General features: G+C 42.1%; 1 protein-coding gene across 1 annotated transcript in view; it reads right to left on the bottom strand.

The window, feature by feature from the left end:
• Positions 1–21860, bottom strand: part of LOC126251925 (zinc carboxypeptidase-like) — a 66619-nt gene that overhangs the window by 24236 nt on the left and 20523 nt on the right. The window contains exons 3-5 of the mRNA XM_049952680.1: positions 8842–8978; positions 6475–6550; positions 1297–1441 (exon numbers count right to left, since the gene is read on the bottom strand). Of these exons, the coding sequence (XP_049808637.1) occupies positions 1297–1441; positions 6475–6550; positions 8842–8978 (358 nt within the window). The remainder of the gene's footprint in view (positions 1–1296; positions 1442–6474; positions 6551–8841; positions 8979–21860) is intronic.

Here is a 21860-nt window from a genome sequence, read left to right as displayed (position 1 = left end):
TAGTTACTTTTGCGGCTGTAGCCCTCATTTTTCATCACAATCCGTTTGAATGACCGTCCATCGCGATCGGTCAATATACATTTTTCTTCATGTTGTGAACTACCAAACTTTCCGTTTTCCCTGCATGTGGTATAAATCTTCGATATGATGGCTCTAGAAACCCCAAACACTTCGGCTCCCTTGGTTGCGGAAGCGCCCCATACGAGCGCCAACAATTTGCCCACGTTCGACTTTACTTGCCTCTGATGTAATGTACTCACAAATACACACAATTCTGTTCTGATCACGACAGACACTTGCAGCGTATTGAGGACATTGCACAGGTGCCATTACTTGTCAAATACGAGGGTTGTCCAGAAAGTAAGTTCCGATCGGTCGCGAAATGGAAACCACAGTGAAAACCAGAAACGTTTTATTTGCAACAGTTAGGTACACCTTCCACCTACTTCTCTACATAGTCGCCGCTCCAACTTCGAGTTTTGTAGTGTTGTATCAACTTTCCAATATCTTCGTCATAGAAAGCAGCCGCCTGTGCTTCCGGCCAGTTAGTTGCTCTGGTCTGTAGCATGCTGTCTGTGGAAAAAATTTGTCTTCATAGCCAGTGGTTTTTGCGAGCAGAGATGAGACTCAGGGGAGACAATTACGGGCTATATTGTGGGTGATCAAACATTTCTCATCGGAATAGCTGCAGGAGCGTCTTCCTTGCCCCTGCAGTGTGCAGCCGAGAATTAGCATGAAGAAAGAACTGCTCGACAGTTGTGTTATGTGGGATGCGTGACACAGGCGAAATCTCTAACTAGGCCCTCGTACTTGGCGGGAGACGCTATTCCCTACGCATCTTTACGTGCTCACTGTTCACTCAAAACTGAAAAGAGTGACGCGTCACTATCGACGGGCATACTGGAGACACTGACCAACACATCTGTGCAAAGCTCTATCGGGTTTTCCCAGTGGTTTCCATTTTGCGACCGATCTGAACTTACTTTCTGGACAACCCTCGTAGAACAGCGCAACATGCTGCAGGCTTGGCTAGCACCCGTATTTATGTTCAAGCACGCATTTCTTGCTGTGTTACCATATTTTTTCCTACCCCTGCAACGCTAGATATTACCTGCACTCACCACATTCACCGAATGTGTTCCCTTTACAATTGGCCCAACGGTCACAGAAGCGGCAGATATGGCGTCCATATGAAAGGCATGTTGAAGTAGTGAGCCGCACGGAAAGTAAATATAACTTGTCGTGATCTTATCTGACTAAGGCTGAACACAGCGCCTCCATGTGAGGATGACTAACCTGACTCTAGGAAGACGACGGGTTTGCCGTCGCCGAAGGAGATCTTGACGCCGCGCTGCTCGCGTCCCTCGAACGTGCTGCCGATCACGACGGAGGACACCACGCCGGGGTACTGCTCCACCAGGGACTCCAGCCACGAGTACACCTGCACAAGGTCACGCGACAAGCGCTCAGTAATTTTTCTGCTCCAGTGACGCAACATTTTGGCACTGCATGTCGCGTAACACTCACCAAGATGTGTACTGCACAGAAGTGAGGGCATGACATCGCTCACGGACGCCCTGTCAGCAAAGCTGAGGTGCGGGCAGACTGGTCGGGGCGGGAGGAGAGGACTGTGTCAGCTGGACGAGTTAACAGCGCGGTCATAGGTGACAGGTGATGCCCGTTCATAACAAGCCTCAGTAGTATCCAAACAAGGTGTGCTCAAACATGTTAGGCTTGATATCTACTATATGCAATTTAGTGTAAGTAGAGAGCTACTGACTTAGAAATGCGTAAAGGCTTAAGCATAAAACAATAATCTGTCAACGCCAACTTGACACATTCTGAAAGATGAAGACCAGTCAGTGCATTTCTACACTTATATTTTACTATGTTCATCGTTGTAAACGCTACCTACCATGGATAAATTCATCCAAAAAACAACACATTAACTAATTTCCAAAAGTTTTCTTCATTCTACTGTGTCTTTAAGGAGATATCATTTTGAACAAATTATTTCAGGTTCAGGCTCACAACAAGAGAAGGGACTACTCGTCTTACTTGAAATAACTAGCACATCCACTTTTTCGAAAGGTTGAGCTATGAAAGCCAGAACCGGTTCTATTTCTTTGATAGTCAGTTTTCAAACTGACTTCAGTGCTGTTAAGTTGGCCATATACCTCTTAGCAACTTCTTGATCCAATGATGCTTGCTAACCCGACAGTTGTGGCTGTATTTGAGGAAAGTGTTTAACATTTCTTTAATTGGGATATCCAAAGCTCACGTTTTTGCATGAAAAACGTTATAGAACCCATAGAAGTTATGATAGTTTGTTTTTTTTCCTTGAAGTTCTTTGTTTAACTCATTTAGTTTAAGTGTCATAACAATCACAAATGCCAGATGAAACAAGCAGCTCAAATCATGCAGCTGTGACTGATCTTATTCTCTTGTCAATATGAACAGACCTCTCAGTTTCGACAACAAAAAGTATTTAACAGATCATTAACTTCGTCATGCACATCGTCTTTTTGTGGAAGCTCAGAAGAAGACATTTGTGTTTCCTACTGGATGCGGAGCTCGTTTCCCCTGCTCATAACGCTCTGCCAAGTTGTAATTCCCCAGTAGTAATATCCCCAGATAGAAGAAAAGCCTGTTACACGGCATGAGCGTTAAAAGTGGTGAAATGCAGATGGAGACGAAAGAGGCGGTGACAGTGTTGTCAGATTTACTGTACCGCCTTTAAATACCGTGCGAAACGCTCATTGTCAACAGAACACTATTTTACAGAAACAGTTCACTTAAACATATTCGGACATAGGTTTTGAAAGGTTGACTCCTAAAACCATGGCGATCGACTAGTCGATCCCAGTGGATGGGTTCAGCACCCACTGATTTAAACGTTGTAATTAGGGCGGTAGGGTCTGGCAACAGGCTCTTAGGGGGTATGTATCACAACCAGCTCTCGATTAAGAGCTTTGCCTTCCAAATGGGAATGGGAAAAGCTACGTCTCTAGGCACTTGTCATTTAGGCAAGTGTACGGAAGCCTAAAACTGTAGCATTTTTCTTTCATGTGGCTTGCAAGACCCGAATGAAACTGAATTTTGGTATCCGAAATAATTTGAGGTACACTAGAAACCTTGTACGTCGTTCGAAAGCAAGAGAAAACTGTTTTCGGAAGAAACGCCAGACACAAATTTATAACACATTTTGTAAAAGAAGAAATGTGTTACGGGAAGAGTTAGCAACATCTGTAAGTTGTGATAATAGAAACTCAGATTCAAACTCCAAGAAATTTTGGGCTTTCTTCAATACTATTTCGAAGTTTAAACTTTCTGTTTGAGTATAGAAAGATATAAGAAGAGGAATCATGATGGAATATACCAGGCGGCTATGATTAAAGCGCAGCTACTCACGTAAGTCATAAGAGGATTGCGGTTATCGTACATATTCTACTGCGTTAATGCGGAGCGGACTTGAGCTAGAAACAAATTAGTTCCAATTTTGGCCACCAGATGCAAATCTGGCACTGTGAATGCGAGAAAGACGTCTGGAAATGTATACATATACAATGGATTAAGAACGAAACGTAGGTAGAATAGGTCAAATGAAAAAGGTATAATGTTAATTTTATTATTAATTGCCGCTTACACAATTTTTTCAATATTTGTACCGGATACGTTGACAAGATACTGTACAGCGCCAGATTTGCACCAGGTGGTCAAAATTGTAATTAATTTTTTTCTAGCGTAAATCGGTTCCGCGCTATCGCGTTAGCACATCTACCAAGTTTCGCTGCCATACGCTAACTACAGCCGGGACCTCTGTGAGTAGCTGCAGTTTGGTTACAGCTACCCAGTTGAACAGAACAAAATGATGATGTGGTGATTGCTACTTTTCATTCAGAACAATAATCTATGAAGAAAGGCGTACACAGACTCCAAATCATTTACAAAAGCAAAGACTGGTACAGTTGTTGAAAACTGGAAATTTTTGTCCTTTAGAGGTTTACTAAGCCATAAATAATCGTAGTCATTTATTTTCGTTGTGAATGAGAATATTCAAGTAAATCAAAACTGCGAAATAAACATTTCAAATCACATACATCATATGTCGTCCGTCATTGATCGATATTAAACTACAATTTCCAACGGAAGAAAACGTAGGGTGTCTCAAGAGGCACGATCAATGTCCACGGATATGACAAGAACGATCATTTCAAGCAAAAAACTTAATGCTGACATATGCTCTACTCCGCATAGTTTCCGAGATAGACCACATCTAGAGTACATTTGTTTTAGGGCTATTGGTGCACATGTATGTGTCTTTCCCAACCAACGTCTTTGACGTTTCATTGTAACCCAACCTACTTCGTTGCTTTCAGCCTGCTTGTCCTTGATGTGTTCATGCTATTAAAGTGCCCCATTGAACGCGCAGTTGTCCATAGTGTGTTGTGAACAGAGAAATGCGAGGCCTCGGGAGTGTGCCAGAGAGATGCATCGGTTAACTATGTTTGTACTCGCGCTGACTAGAATTCCACACATCTACACTAATGCAGGATATGCAGATATGGTGTATATTTAGGGCTTCTGCGATGGCAGTACTCCTGCTATTGTCGAAGAATACAGTCAGCGCTTTCCGACACGTCAAATTCCTGATAGTAGTGTGTTACCAGAGTTTCCTACACAGGGCAGTAAACAAGCATTCTTCCAAGTCCTTATTTTTCTTCTTAACGTCCAGTTCAGCAGCCTGCGCAGGAACAGCAACACAATGTTGAAATGCTGCAGCGTAGTCCCATTACCGGTACACGACAACTTTCTGAATATATCACTGTCCCACGGACAAGTGTACCCGGCCACTGTGGTCGAGCGGGTCTAGGCACTTCAGTCTGGAACCGCGCTGCTGATACGCTCGCAGGTTCGAACCCTGCCTCGGGCATGGAAGTGTGTAATGTCCTTAGGTTAGTTAGGTTTAAGTAGTTGTAAGTCTAGGGGACTGATGACCTCAGATGTTAAGTCCCATAGTGCTTAGAGCCATATGAACCATTTTTGAACACCTGTACGGCGAACATTACAGGCAGTAAACATTAGTAAACAAAGTGTCTACAGTCTTCACATTGGCGAAATGCCACACGACTTGAATTTTGAGACTAGATAAATGACAATCGTCATTTTTTTCAATTAATACTATTCACTGATCAAGTCATGTTTACACTGAATGAGATGATTCATCGATGGTCGCAAGAAAATCCAGAGAGTACATGGAAACTAATTTGCAAGTTCGTTTTATGATCAATGTTTGGTGCGCCATGATCCATAACATTTTGATAGGTCCAGTCATTTTAGAACGGCGAATCATGGGACAGAATTACTTGCACTTTTTGGAAAATTCGCTTGTTGAACGTCTTGATGACATTCTTTTGCCATGCGGACTGCAAGGTACTTGAAGCATGACCGAGCCCTTCCTCATAATACCAGACGTATGAGGGAATATCTCAACGCTAATCACTTGTACGTTTGTGGTAGTACAATTAACTGGCCACCAAGGCCGCCAGACCTTACGGCGTTAGAGTTTTATTTATGGGGTTGGATTAAGTCTGAGTTGTACAAACGAAAAGTGTATACCTGAGTTGAACCGCTTGGTCACATCATGGACGCTGCTGCCCTTAGGGAACGTGCAGAAGTGCTCAGACAAACAACACAACATGTTCTTCCAAGAGCCTACAAATGCATTAAACTTGACGGTGCGATATTCGAATATTTATTTTGAACAGTACAAAAGATATATTGTGACGTATATGGCAATGCTTACAGATGAATGTGTTGAAAATAGATATTTTTCAATTGATACTTCGTAAAATTACAATATTTACTAACTGTTGCATATGTGTTAACCTGACTATGTATTAAATAATACAGAAAATAAATAAAAATGTACTTTACAAGTGTTGTATCTCGGAAACCATTCGGAATAGTTCATATGTCCGTATGAAGTTTTTGCGTCAAATGATCGTTCCTGTATCCTTGGATATTGACCATCTTTCCTGGGACGTCCTCATAACTGAGCGAAATAACACTCTGTACTTGCTAAAAACGAAAGCAGCCACCTCCTCATTCTATAAAGTCGTTTTGGGGAAAATTGTTACTGACGTTGTTTTGGAAACAAATTCGAAGCAGCTGTCCGAGATTTTTCAGCATGCCTCGTACGCTGAAGGATCCCTGATAGTTACATTCATAGATTATTTAGTGCTGTTTTCCACCGGCATTGTTAGTGTTGCCAGAGAAGTACAACGAATTCTCTGCTCTCAGCGCCTGCCACATCTGTGCCAGTCAGCGTTTGCATTGTCATCTAAGGGTGGGGCAATACAACAGAACTCAGTTGAATGGAACGCAGCTGAGAAGCTCAGTTGCAGGGCGACTTTTCGGCGAGGTGCCTTCACAAGAACCCCTGTGTTTCTATGGAGTCACGGCGGTACTCACGTTCTCCAGCGGGTAGTAGTCTGTCCAGTCGAAGCCAGCGGCGCGCTGCCGGTGCGGTGACTCGTTGTCGATCAGTCTGGACAGAAACAGAGATTAGATCGTGTCAGATGTTAGACCCCAAAGAATGAACACTAGAACATATAAGTTCTGTAATATTTTTTCTCACAGTTCAATATTTATTTTTTGTGAGATAGAGAACAGTAGGTCAGCACAACTAATTAATGATAGTTCCAGCGTTTCAGTTCCCGCCGAGGTTTTAAGGAGGTTTCCTTTGGTTGTCAAGCGCAAGTCCAAACTAATATCTGCTCCCAAACGCTTCCACTCGCTTTCTCTATGTCCTTTGTAAAAAAGTTCTTTCTTGTGAACGACAAACGACTAACTGGGTCCTGAAGGAACTGCTCTGAGATAATGATTATTAGGGCAGAGCAAGATGTGGGATATCAATCTGTTAACAAAAATGGTATGGACAAAATGTCTTCTAGATAAATGACATTTGTGAAGAAACAGAGTTCTTTAATGGAATGTGTACGTTAATTTATATGTCTGATTGTACGGCATGTATAAGTATTACCTAGCTCATAAATTTTTGCCTCTTGCTTTACATTGCCCCAGCAAGAGCGTATAGTTCAATACACGCAACACAGACATGACAGTGGAAACCACTGCACATGTCATCCAGGGCATGATGCGGTGTCCTAAACTTTCGACTAGTTAGCTTGACTTGTTCGATGTCTTTATGTAAATAGTTCTCTTTCATTTGTCTCCACGTACAAAATACACTCCTGGAAATGGAAAAAAGAACACATTGACACCGGTGTGTCAGACCCACCATACTTGCTCCGGACACTGCGAGAGGGCTGTACAAGCAATGATCACACGCACGGCACAGCGGACACACCGGGAACCGCGGTGTTGGCCGTCGAATGGCGCTAGCTGCGCAGCATTTGTGCACCGCCGCCGTCAGTGTCAGCCAGTTTGCCGTGGCATACGGAGCTCCATCGCAGTCTTTAACACTGGTAGCATGCCGCGACAGCGTGGACGTGAACCGTATGTGCAGTTGACGGACTTTGAGCGAGGGCGCATAGTGGGCATGCGGGAGGCCGGGTGGACATACCGCCGAATTGCTCAACACGTGGGGCGTGAGGTCTCCACAGTACATCGATGTTGTCGCCAGTGGTCGGCGGAAGGTGCACGTGCCCGTCGACCTGGGACCGGACCGCAGCGACGCACGGATGCACGCCAAGACCGTAGGATCCTACGCAGTGCCGTAGGGGACCGCACCGCCACTTCCCAGCAAATTAGGGACACTGTTGCTCCTGGGGTATCGGCGAGGACCATTCGCAACCGTCTCCATGAAGCTGGGCTACGGTCCCGCACACCGTTAGGCCGTCTTCCGCTCACGCCCCAACATCGTGCAGCCCGCCTCCAGTGGTGTCGCGACAGGCGTGAATGGAGGGACGAATGGAGACGTGTCGTCTTCAGCGATGAGAGTCGCTTCTGCCTTGGTGCCAATGATGGTCGTATGCGTGTTTGGCGCCGTGCAGGTGAGCGCCACAATCAGGACTGCATACGACCGAGGCACACAGGGCCAACACCCGGCATCATGGTGTGGGGAGCGATCTCCTACACTGGCCGTACACCACTGGTCATCGTCGAGGGGACACTGAATAGTGCACGGTACATCCAAACCGTCATCGAACCCATCGTTGTACCATTCCTAGACCGGCAAGGGAACTTGCTGTTCCAACAGGACAATGCACGTCCGCATGTTTCCCGTGCCACCCAACGTGCTCTAGAAGGTGTAAGTCAACTACCCTGGCCAGCAAGATCTCCGGATCTGTCCCCCATTGAGCATGTTTGGGACTGGATGAAGCGTCGTCTCACGCGGTCTGCACGTCCAGCACGAACGCTGGTCCAACTGAGGCGCCAGGTGGAAATGGCATGGCAAGCCGTTCCACAGGACTACATCCAGGATCTCTACGATCGTCTCCATGGGAGAATAGCAGCCTGCATTGCTGCGAAAGGTGGATATACACTGTACTAGTGCCGACATTGTGCATGCTCTGTTGCCTGTGTCTATGTGCCTGTGGTTCTGTCAGTGTGATCATGTGGTGTATCTGACCCCAGGAATGTGTCAATAAAGTTTCCCCTTCCTGGGACAATGAATTCACGGTGTTCTTATTTCAATTTCCAGGAGTGTATTTATGAAACGAATACCCACAGATTTTTTTCTCGTTGTGGGTATCATTAACTTCATATGTAGTTACTTAAAACAATTCAACGTAAGTAGTTTTCAATTATGAAGAACCTTTTTAACATAATGTAGTATTTCTTAGCAACATCTCGCAGTTAAATAGCAGGACTTACCTTTGTACGTCGCCAATAAAGATGCTGTAGGAAATGGCATATCCGTTAAATGTTTCCGTTATTTGTTCCTGCAGGTCAGGGGGCACCATAACGTCCACTGGTCGCGAAATTGCAACGGGCTGAGTCCAGAAGTCCAGCTGCAACAACAGAAGTCAAAGATATTAGACAGGGAGAATTCAGAAGTCATATGTGTTAGAAAATTGGCAACCACAGCATCGCTGTTGCTGTATCAAGCAACGTGTGTAACTAACGATTCAGATAAGGAATTTCGCCAGAGGCAAATAGTAACGCAGAGGGCTCTTCAGCAGTTTAACAACAACATTGTGCAGATACTGAAGAAAAAAAGGTAATGATAGTGCTACGATCAGAAGAAAACTACAGAAAAATCTGGAAAGTGTCTGTCCCCATTACACACTGACATGACACAAATCTAAACACCAAAAATAGTTAATGTAGAGTAATAAAATTTCGGGGATACATTTGTCTAGGTAACATATGAAGAGCTTATTTCAATAGTGGTACAAGTCCATTTTTGTTCATTCTGAGATACAGATTCCTAAAGTAAGAAAAATCTGCAGCTGAGATACCAGAAACACTCAAGTATGAACAAAAGAATGAAAAAGAATGAACGAAAATGGACTTGTACCACTATTGAAATAAGCCCTTCATGTGTGAGTGATTAACATTGCAAGATCACAAATTAATATAAGTGCGAGATAAGCCGTTGTAAATGTGAAATGCTGGTACAGTTAGAAAGTTGAATACAATACAGGGACGATTAATGCCGTTTGTGGATGGCGCTGGTGTTGCCGTCCGATGATGTCCAATATGTGCTGGACTGGAGAAAGGGCCGGTGATTGAGCATGACAAGGCAACGTCAACACCCTGCATGGCAGCACAACTCGCCGGATAACCAGACTGACTGACAAATCTGCAGTCAGGGTGCGTGAAATAACCACGAGAGCGCTCCTACCGTCATGCGTAATCACACCCCAGACCATAACTTCAGGTGTAGGTTCAATATATCTAGCAGAAAGATTGGTTGCTTGCAGGCTCTCAACTGCCCTCCTTCTACCAACACACGACCAACACTGGCAGCGAAGCAGAACCAGCTTTCATAGGGTAACACAACAATCCTCGACCCTGCTCTCCAATGAATTATTGCTTGACACCACTGAAGTCGCAAATTGCGGTGTTTTGTGGTCAGTGGAGTGGACGCTATACGGCGTCTGGCTCGGAGCTGTCCTCGAAGTCACCCATTTGTAACAGTTCTTTCTGTCGCTGTGGTGCCAACTGCTGCTCAAATTGCTGCTGCAGCTGCGGTTACGATGCGCCAGAGCCATACGCAGAACATGATTGTCTTCTCTCTCGGTAGTGACACGTGACCGTCCGGAGTACGGTCTTCTGGCGTCCGTACATTCACGCTATCATCGCTGCCAGCAGTCATGTACAGTGGCTACATTCCTGCCAAGTCTCTCTACAGCATCGCAGAAGGACCACCCAGCTTCTCGTAGCCATGTTGCACGACCTCGCTCAAACTCAGTTAGCTGTTGATAATGGCATCTTTGTAGCCTTAAAGGCAATCTTGACTAATATCTGCTCACTACGTCCAATCTCAAAGGTAACTAACGCTCGTGACCGTTACAGTGTGTATTTAAAGGAAACCTGATTTGTATTCTCATAGAGAGGCTACTAGCGTTACTCTTATGCGTCTGGCGCGAAATGGGAATAGGCATGATCTTTAAGCTGTAGAAACACGCGTACCAACTTTCGATTATGTCGCACAACTCTTTATTGGTGCTACGATATTTTTTCCGTCATTGTGTTTTACCACCGAATTATAACTTCATTTGATAGGGATAACAGGACGAAATGCAAATAACTCGAAATTATTATACCACAAGTTTATCACAGACACAGGAAAGAGACAGAAGTGAAAGCGACTCTACATCTACAAATATAGTTTATCGAAAATCGACCTCTGGCACGCAAAATCAGACAGTCAGACACACACACACACACACACCCTTCATCTATCAATTAATTTTCTCAGTCGTTACAGGAACCCAAAAAAATGGAAAATGAACAAATAGTAGGAACATAAAAGAGAGATGGGCAAGACGTTACGGGTTTCTTCGTTGTTTATTTCCTGAGCAGAGTACACACTGTAATTTGCCATAGTGGCCAATATCAACCACACTTCACAAGACCGTTAGATCTTCGTAATAAGACAGCAGGAGCAACGCGGAATTGATCCTAGTGTTTTTTGATGATTTCGTGACGTAGCGTATTTCCCACACGTCTGCGTGTTGAAGCTGACCTGTCGTAGGGTTCTCGAGAAATTTTTACCTCTGTAAAAATCAATATGATTTAAGAGATCGTGGGAGAAACAGGTACGACCTCTTCATACACGAGTACAGAGGATTTTGGACAGTGGACTCGCTGCTTTTTCAGTTACGGAGGAATTCATCTTAGTAAAATGGCAAGTGTGCGATTAAGAGTATCCATTCTTACATGAAAAAGTATTTTAAGACTTATGTATTTTCTGATTATAGTGTGGATAGTCTCGACAAGAAAACAGTTTGTACGCTGAAGATACATAACAGGTGTGCGATAAATTTATTAATCAAATTAGCCAATGTTTCTCATGGCAGTAAAGTATTAATTTTCTGAGGCGATAGTATTACTTTTCCAGCGTATGTGATCTTAATCACCATTGTATCTTATACAAATATTAAATTCCCTCCTTCGCGTTCCCTCAGGTACTGTTAGTACAGCTTAAACTCTTTGGTTTCAGCGATCACACTATCCAAATTCATCCATGAATACGCAGACTAAATCACTTACGCCTTACGAAAACAGTTTTTCTCCTACCTTACGAGCGTATGCTGTGTTCTGTCCTGTCCTACAGGTCACTAACATAGCCAAGTTTAGTCGGAAGAGCAAACAGTATGTTAGGCTTACAACAATTTCTTTTGCCCCACTCTAAGTTGCTAACTGGTAGCAACTAAGTATTTGTGTCCTCTAGTTACATAAACCTTAGGTGGAATCCTTAATGGACTGTACTCAGAACATACGTTCCATGCACTGAACTGCATTTCCAGAATGGAACTTTCTCTTCCCTTACTGGATTGTACTGGTTCAGGGACCGTCTTGCCCTCACCATTAGAAAGGAAGTCAAAGATAGATGTTATATTTGTTTACCTTTCACTGTTATGGTATGCTGTTTCTGGCAGGTTCTCTGTCAATCAGATAAAGTCGTCGTTCGTTGGATAGTTTTCTTTTTGAGACAATTATCAAATTCTACCAGTTGTAGAATACTATACACTGTTTAATGAACAAAGTGATTTTTCTCTTGATTGCACCTATCGCATGCTGCCGTAAGTGTCTGACCACCCCACCGTCGAGTTATATACAAGCGTTATGGTATAGCGTGCATCGAACACTGGATCATGCACGTCAGTGTCACATAAGCCAGCGGGTATTAATTTTTCTTTTAAAGGAATCGAGATAGTTTCTGTGTTTTTCCAGGTTGCGTACCATGCGACATAGTGCACCCCTCTATTTCCTGCTTATCCACTGCTCTGCGTTTTAGAAGCTAACTAATTTTGGCCAACACCATATTGCTTTTCGTTCAGCGCTACCTCTGCATATCTTCCCAATGAATGTTTCATTTGATGGTCAGTTCAGTCTGATGAAAAATACCAACAGGATTGTTTGCATTTGCTGGAGGACTAATGCCGTCTTTATTATTCTGGCTCTGTGGATTGAAAGGTAGGACAAAAATGCATAGTAACTGGTGTATTACAGCATAGTAATGAGCAAGTTAAGCGTGGCTCTATGTAGTTTGCTTGGATAATTTCCATTGGCGTTTTACATCAATGGCATTGAAGGTAACGTCTTTCAGTCTCCGTAAATGATGTCGAGAAGAATTACTTCCGGCATTCCTTGAAAATCGCCATCTGATGCAGCAACAAAATATCAGAAAATGTGCCCCGTAGTTATCATGAGGTTAAAGTTAGCAGTAATAATGAATCTATAGACTGGATTTAGATATTTCTGGATATCCGAGATATTTATTTGCGCAGTCAGAGGTAGTAAACTGTTTTAGTGGGTAATACTGAAATGTAACTTCGCGGTAACCACGGATAGTTGGTTACTTAATTAGTTAATTACTTGTTCCGTAGATCAATTGCACGATTCTCATCGAAATGATGAGGAACGAGCCAATGCACTGACTACGTATATGTGATTTGCTTGTGAGTACGATTACATGCTGGCCACATGCAGATTACTACGAATGAATGAATTAGTCCTTAATACTACTCATGTAATTATTGATAAAAACAAATCTAGTTTTTTTTTCAGTTACACACGCCAGTTTTTAATTAAAAAATCGTCCCTGGAATAGAAGTGGTTGTTCAGAAGAAATTATATTACACTGAATTTAAAATCTGCTGTGCCATTGGCAGTGTAGAGAGGAGTAGAGGTCATTTTTTCTTCTCGGCTTGAACCTCACTATTCTTCTCAAATTCTGGTGAATTATTATGACAAATTTCATTATCGGTTGTTCATATTTTGAAGGAGCATTTAAAATGGCTAGTTGTTTGAAGAGGTGTCCACAAGACGACTGGATCTAGGAAAAATGTGTTGACTTTGTCACTTCAGTGACGATGTTGTCCATCATGAAGAAACTAGGCAAAGATCATATCTGAGGTATCAGCTGGAAATGCTGTTGAAACCCAACTGAAAATGTCTGAAGCAGCAGTGGTTAAAGGTACACGACGATGCAGAGTAATGCTGGCGTGTGTGCCGTACTCTTTGAAGAATGGACATCATTAACGAGCACAAAAATTTCAAGGCAAGTCTTCGACTTGATGTACAAACAACTAATGCAAAATGACGTCCTTCAATGGTTACAAATTTCGGCTTCTGCGAATAATAAATATATTTATTCGATATTGTAAAACATACAGGACTATAACTATCTAACAGCAGACATATGAGGAAAGCTACGTCCGGAAAGATGGATATGATGAAAGTAGCAACATTAAAACAGTCCGTCGGTCAGCTTATCTAGAATTTCAGTATCACGTAGAAATCAACGCCTGGTAGAACAATAATGTGAACAAGAAAAAGGAGAGAGACCCTATTCAGCTCCACATGATATGAATATCAATGTAATTCCGTTACCAGAATGGCTTTCAGTAGAATGCGATATGATTCTTCTATACAAACTACAACTCACAAAAATATTTGTATAAACTGTACCCCAAAACTATCGTGCACTTCGCAGAAAAATTATTTACATTCTTGTTTGGTGTGATTTACCTGACCCTAGTGTTGATCTTATATCATTCACATCGCATACAGCTATAGCAGGTAAAGAACCACTTATGGCAATCATTACAGCATAACTAGTTAACCCGCTTGATCTTCTAAGTTCGTTTGAAATAAGTGATATTACATTTTCATGTGACGACTGTAGCACTAGTAAGAATTGTTACTCAGACGACGTATGTATTTTTTATTCTTAACCTTATTAATACTTACTCCAAAGGTTACGGAGCCTGCCCATTGTAGAGATGGTTTATTTTTCAGTTAAATCCCAGAGAACAGTTAGTGGAGCAGAGGTGTTCGGAACTGGTATTGTTTTTTTGGAAAGATGTAAGACACTCGCCGAAAGAGAGATCAACAACGCGAACTATCGTATCTTCGTTGACCTGAAAGGTAAGTATTTCTGCTGTTTATTTAACAAACGAAGATGAGCAAGCAGACCTCAGCATTCAGATTCGCAAATGAAAGAGAAGACGGCTAAAATTAAATTCGTATCATTCTCATAATCTGCACAACGAAAAAAAGAAAAGAAACATACCCGGTACCAACTGCATTTACTTCGCGATAATTATTTTACATTATCCTATTGAGAAAAGTGACTCATCACGTAAATGGAAAATTTGATGATATGATCATGACTTGCAAAGCACCAAAGAAAGCTTCGTTAATTCATTAACGTAACTTGTTGGCCTTTGTGCCCTATCGCCTTTGATTATATCGCGAGCTCCCGTCTCATGCTTTGATAGCGATGTAATCAGATGGTGGGTACTTCAGTAGTTCAAGACAGAGCAATCAGATCCTTAAGAAAGACTGTGTATTAATTATTGTAAACTGTTTGGTATCAGTGTTGCGACGAAGGAAGATCCGATAAGAAGGCTGTTTCATGACTAAGTCCGTTTGAGTAACAAGCAGGCGAACGAGTCTCTTCTAAAGAACACAACGAGACGAAAGTGCGATGCTAAATCGCAAGGTACTTTTCCAGACAGATGTCTTTCATCTCTATTTATGAAAGGCAACGTCCTAGCTAACTTTCGTACTGACTGAATCATCTTCGCCCAGCCCAAAATTCTAAGGATAGAAACTTGAAATTTGTAGAAGGTAAGAATCCTTAACCATAAGCATCGTTTAACAAAGGATTTTTTGAAGTTCTAAACATATAGAGGGGAATTTGGGGATGAAGGGCTTTTTTGAAAAATGTCATTATTAACGCAATTTTGAAGATAGACCTACGAAAATTGGTACATGGTTCCTCAGTCAGAAATAAAGAAATACGTGTCTCATCATTTTTGGAAATTTATCCATATGGTGATGAAATAGTGGGTGAACTACTAAAGTATTTTTAAAGCTACATCTGTGAACATTGGTATTTGACTTCCCAGTTACAAATAAAAAAAATGTTTTCCGGTGTTGAACACCTAAGAAGGTGATATAGGGCATGAGACTTTTTTATGAAAATATTTTATTACGAAAGCATTTTAGAGCTAAGTTTTTATAACTGGTGTTTGGATTCTTAGTTACAGGCGAAAAAATACGTAATTCACTGTTTTCGGAAATTCAACCCCTAATGAGGCGAAATAGGAGATGAATGACTTTAGAAAGTATTTCGCTATTAAGGGAGATTTGAAGCTAGGACTATTCAAACTGGTATTTGGTTCCTCAATCAGAAAATAAAAAGTACGTGCTTCAACATTTTTGGAAATTAAGTCACTAGGGGTAAAACAGTAGGCGCCAATTTTTTTGAAATTAAATAATTACTACAGAACTAAAGGGTTTTTAAGGCTACATCTGCAACAACTGGTATTTGACTTCTCGGTTAAATTTAAAAAAATACGTGTTTCAGTGTTTCTGGAAATTCAACCCCTAAGCGATTGCAACAGGGGACGAACATTTGTAAGACAATATTTAGTTACAGTAAAAGGTTTAAAGTAAAATTTATGAAAATTGGTATTTCACTTCTCGGTTAGATAGAAATAAATATTTATTAGGGGATGAAAGTCGCTATCGAAATATTTCCACAAGTAACCAAATGGCATGATTAACAAAACTTTGGATTCCAGCTACCAGAATCGATTTTTGGTCAGAAGTACACTTGGAAAAGACCACGCTTATATTGCTTTAATTAGCGTGAAAAGCCTAGAAGGTGTTGCAATTTGTGAAAATCATAAAAATTCTGTTAAATAAAAAAAAGATTCTCTGCAAGCCATACAGTCTACACGAGTGAAGGTGCGAGCGTTAACCTAGTGCAATATAAATGAAGTCTTTTGTGCTTACTGTTCCAGTAGACACATACACACTTTCGGAACGCAGTTTAGTACCGGACTATTTTTCGTAAAATCATCCGCAAACCATAACTTTAATGGGAAATAACGCAGCGCTCTTAGATCAGTGTTGCTTTTCATGAGGCCTTGTCGCATACAAAATGGTTCATAGAATACCATGAGAAGTCATAATATTTGTTTCATTTATTAATCAAGCTTTGAATCAAACTACTTTCTCAACTATAGCTCTCCACAACCTCCCATGCCCTGAAAAATTTCAGTTTATTAATTGTACATGAATTTTTCCCAAGATGCAAATAGCATAAACGTTTTGAGGAGATTTCGTAAAACAACAAAAGTGAGAAGTGGTTGTATTTTTTTGTACAGCGAGAATCAGAACTCACCATTACGGCCGGAGTAGACGTTAATTAATTACGTTGTTTCTGTAAACACTTGATTCCCGTAAACTAATAACAAGATTTTATAAAGAAATATTTGATAACAGCATATAAAAAATGTTGATTTTAACAATGTCAGCACAAAGAGATGTATCTTCTCCGAGCACAGTGTCACTGTGTTGTTACTAGCCGAACTGCCATGCGATGACATCTTACGTGCACAGTTCGATTGGTAATAACGACAAAGTCTACATAAATTACAACACCGGGCGAGGTCGGCATAGTTTGAGGCAATGGATCGCATTCTGCAGAAAGGTGCTTCCTAATACGTCCGCATCACGGTTTCCTTGCTTTCCCTGATCACTTAAGTGTTGAGATGGTTCCTTTGAAACGGACATGGCCTATTTCCTTCCGTGTTTCACCTCCAATGCGATCTGCGTTTAGTTTCTAATCACCTCAACTTGGCGACACGTTAAATCCTAATCTTCCTTTTTGCTTGTATTGTTAACCACACGCTTTGGAAACTTAATCACAGGTGAAAACGACTGTCTGTATGATGTCCATTGTAGCAGCTGCAGAGTATAGAATACGTAAGATGTCTAGCACGAGTCATCATTATTCCAGTGGCTGTCAAAAGGATGGTATTCTGTTACAAAGAATGTGTAAGAATGATTAAACTGAGAGTCATGCGGTTATGAGAATCTTGATGTCATCATAGAATAGTTAAGAGACTAACCCAGTCTAACCTCCGTCCGAACAGGCTTCGGAAGGCCCAACGGTACCAACCGTCATTGGATGTGGATATGGCATGCGGTCAGCACACAACGCTCCCGCCATTGTCAGTTACTGTGAGCCGCTAATTCTGTCTAGCAGTTCCTCAATTGGCCTCACAAGGGCTGAGTGCACCCCGCTTGCCGATAGCTCTCAGCAGACGCGGGGGTCACCTTTCCAAGTGCTAGCCAAAACCGACAGTGTTTAGCTTCGGTGGTCTGATGGGAACCGTTGTTACCGTGCAGCAAGGCCGTTGACTAGTTAAGACACTAGTCCGATATGAATTCAGCCTTCTTCAGCAAGCTTCAGTCTGAAGACCGGTTTATAGCAGTATCTGTTATCTATTCTCTGATATTCTCTCCTGCTGCTTTCAGTTCTGCGTAAGACCGTCAATGCGGTCTCTTAATTTAGTCCGTATACATCAGTCTCGGTCTGCGTCTTGCATTCTGGCCACCTGCTTACACTCCCATGTCAGGGTATGAGAGCTAACCATATGCCCGTTGGCCGGCCGAAGTGGCCGTACGGTTAAAGGCGCTGCAGTCTGGAACCGCAAGACCGCTACGGTCGCAGGTTCGAATCCTGCCTCGGGCATGGATGTTTGTGATGTCCTTAGGTTAGTTAGGTTTAACTAGTTCTAAGTTCTAGGGGACTAATGACCTCAGCAGTTGAGTCCCATAGTGCTCAGAGCCATTTGAACCATATGCCCGTTGTGTGTTAATAGTGTTGTATAGGCATGGAATGCTCTATGTCTACCAAAGAACTACTTGGTCGACACCACATCTCAAAACGATCAAATCATAAAACTAATCGATATTATTGACAGGCAGTAGCAGAGTTGAAATTCTTGTTTCAACGACCTTATCGCTGTAGAACCTTCATTCTTCTTTGCCTAACAAAATTGCTTCGACTTCACAAACTCTGATAAGAAAACAAGAAGTGATTAACCAGCGCCGTAACTGGTACTGCATATATAGTTGTGTGACGAAAAAGAAAATTGCGTAACTCGCCGTATTAGATACCTGGTGACATCGTTCTCGATTACAAACAATCAATCGTTACCCTCCTGCTAAATAATCGGTATCCAAATGTTTAGCTCCCTTTTACTTTCTGTTAAAATTGTCATGCCGTATAATTTCATTCCCTTTACGTATAACCACGATATGTGGATAATACCTTTATAGTTTTGACTTATGGATTTGTATGTCCTCAAGATACATGTAAATAGTGTCAACCCAAATATTCAATTTGCGATGGAGGAAGAGAGCAACAGGCAACATAATTTTATGTGTGTATCAGTAATGGAATGTCGGGACGGAAATTTAGTCCATAAAGTGCAACGGAAAGCAACAGACATTGATCGTTTCCCCCACAAGGAATCTGATCATCACTTACCACAAAAAAGATGTTTAATTGAAACCGTGATGTATAGGACTCATACATTATACGAGCCAGTTTATGTACAAGAAGAACTCGACTACCTACAGTCAATTTTTTTAGAAAAAGGAGAACCCCAATAAGGAGGTGAAATGAGCGCTACACTCAGAAAAGAGAATTTCAGGAGCGATGAGGAATAACAGCCGCCGAATCCAAAAGTTGTTTCCCTCATTTTTATCACCAAGGTCATTGATCGCATCGAATAAGTTTTGACCAAATATGGGCCTCCAATGAATTTTAAATCGACAAGGAAACTAAAAGAATGCTTGAGACCTGCCAAACATGTGCTTCACACAATGGCGAAGTTTGGTGTAGTTGTGACCAAGTCTACCTTGCCAGTTCAGAAAGATTTAGAGTGAATTAATAAAAATAGAGTAAAGTTAAGATGGTGCTTCTAACGCTTCCAGTAGTCTACATAAGAGACAATCTCCATTCCTTCCGAACTGACTATGCAAATGTAGACGAGATGTGGCTCAAATTCAAAGATATGGTAGCAACAGCAATTGAGAGATTCATACCTCATAAATTGGTAAGAGATGGAACTGATCCCCCATGGTACACACAACAGGTCCGAACGCTGTTGCAGAGGCAACGGAAAAACCATGCAAAGTTCAGAAGAACGCGAAATCCCGAAGATTGGCTAAAATTTACAGACGCGCGAAATTTGGCACGGACTTCAATGCGAGATGCCTTTAATAGGTTCCATAACGAAACATTGTCTCGAAATTTGGTAGCAAATCGGAAGAAATTCTGGTCGTATGTAAAGTACACCAGCGGCAAGACGCAGTCAATACCTTCGCTGCGCAGTGCCGATGGTACTGTTACCGACGACTGTGCCGCTAAAGCGGAGTTATTGAGCGCAGTTTTCCGAAATTCCTTCACCAGGGAAGACGAATGGAATATTCCAGAATTTGAAACGCGAACAGCTGCTAGCATGAGTTTCTTAAGTAGATATCTTAGGGGTTGCGAAGCAACTCAAATCGCTTGATACGGGCAAGTCTTCAGGTCCAGATTGTATACCGATTAGGTTCCTTTCAGATTATGCTGATACAATAGCTCCCTACTTAGCAATCGTATACAACCACTCGCTCACCGATAGATCTATACCTACAGATTGGAAAATTGCGCAGGTCGCACCAGTGTTTAAGAAGGGTAGTAGGAGTAATCCATTGAACTACAGACCTGTATAATTGACGTCGGTTTGCAGTAGGGTTTTGGAGCATATACTGTATTCAAACATTATGAATTACCTCGAAGGGAACGATCTATTGATACGTAATCAGCATGGTTTCAGAAAACATCGTTCTTGTACAACGCAGCTAGCTATTTATTCGCACGAAGTAATGGCCGCTATCGACAGGGGATCTCAAGTTGACTCCGTATTTCTAGATTTCCGGAAAGCTTTTGACACCGTTCCTCACAAGCGACTTCTAATCAAGCTGCGGGCCTATGGGGTATCGTCTCAGTTGTGCGACTGGATTCATGGTTTCCTGTCAGGAAGGTCGCAGTTCGTAGTAATAGACGGCAAATCATCGAGTAAAACTGAAGTGATATCAGGTGTTCCCCAGGGAAGCGTCCTGGAACCTCTGCTGTTCCTGATCTATATAAATGACCTGGGTGACAATCTGAGCAGTTCTCTTAGGTTGTTCGCAGATGATACTGTAATTTACCGTCTTGTAAGGTCATCCGAAGACCAGTATCAGTTGCAAAGCGATTTAGAAAAGATTGCTGTATGGTGGCAGGTGGCAGTTGACGCTAAATAACGAAAAGTGTGAGGTGATCCACATGAGTTCCAAAAGAAATCCGTTGGAATTCGATTACTCGATATTAGTACAATTCTCAAGGCTGTCAATTCAACTAAGTACCTGGGTGCTAAAATTACGAACAACTTCAGATGGAAAGACCACATAGATAATATTGTGGGGAAGGCGAGCCAAAGGTTGCGTTTCATTGGCAGGACACTTAGAATATGCAACAAGTCCACTAAAGAGACAGCTTACGCTACACTCGTTCGTCCTCTGTTAGAATATTGCTGCGCGGTGTGCGATCCTTACCAGGTGAGATTGACGGAGGACATCGAAAGGGTGCAAAAAAGGGCAGCTCGTTTTGTGTTATCACGTAAGAGGGGAGAGTGTGTGGCAGATATGATACGCGAGTTGGGATGGAAGTCATTAAAGCAAAGACGTTTTTCGTCGCGGCGAAATCTATTTACGAAATTTCAGTCACCAACTTTCTCTTCCGAATATTTTGTTGAGCCCAACCTACATAGGTAGGAATGATCATCACATTAAAATAAGAGAAATCAGAGCTCGAACAGAAAGGTTTAGGTTTTCGTTTTTCCCGCACGCTGTTCGGGAGTGGAATGGTAGAGAGATAGTATGATTGTGGTTCGATGAACCCTCTGCCAAGCACTTAAATGTGAATTGCAGAGTAATCATGTAGATGTAGATGTAGATGCAGATGTAGATAGTTTTTCGCACTTGAGTAAAATTCACAGAACATTCATACAATCACGTGAAGCTGTCAAAACGTCCTTCGAAGGTATGTCAACTTGGGGGCCTCATTGGCTTGAATGTCGTATTTGTCGTCGAAGTGTTGAACCTTCATGTGAATTTCTGCACTTTGTCGTTTTGTGGTAGGTTTGTACTGGTAACACCAAGTCTAATTACCCCTGATGATTTTCTCCGGAAAATAATAATTGTTCACATCGTAGATTTTAATCAAGTTGTGGCATGTGTCCTTGCGTCGTTGTTTTTATTTGGTAATCGAAGTGTTTTGGACAAATTTTGCACAGACTTTTCTCTTCTTCAAAAGACTCTGG

The sequence above is a fragment of the Schistocerca nitens genome, chromosome 1 (genome assembly GCF_023898315.1).
Source record: "Schistocerca nitens isolate TAMUIC-IGC-003100 chromosome 1, iqSchNite1.1, whole genome shotgun sequence".
Classification (NCBI taxonomy): domain Eukaryota; kingdom Metazoa; phylum Arthropoda; class Insecta; order Orthoptera; family Acrididae; genus Schistocerca; species Schistocerca nitens.
The sequence above is the reverse complement of the archived record's forward strand: the minus strand, read 5'-3'. Positions and strand labels throughout refer to the sequence as shown.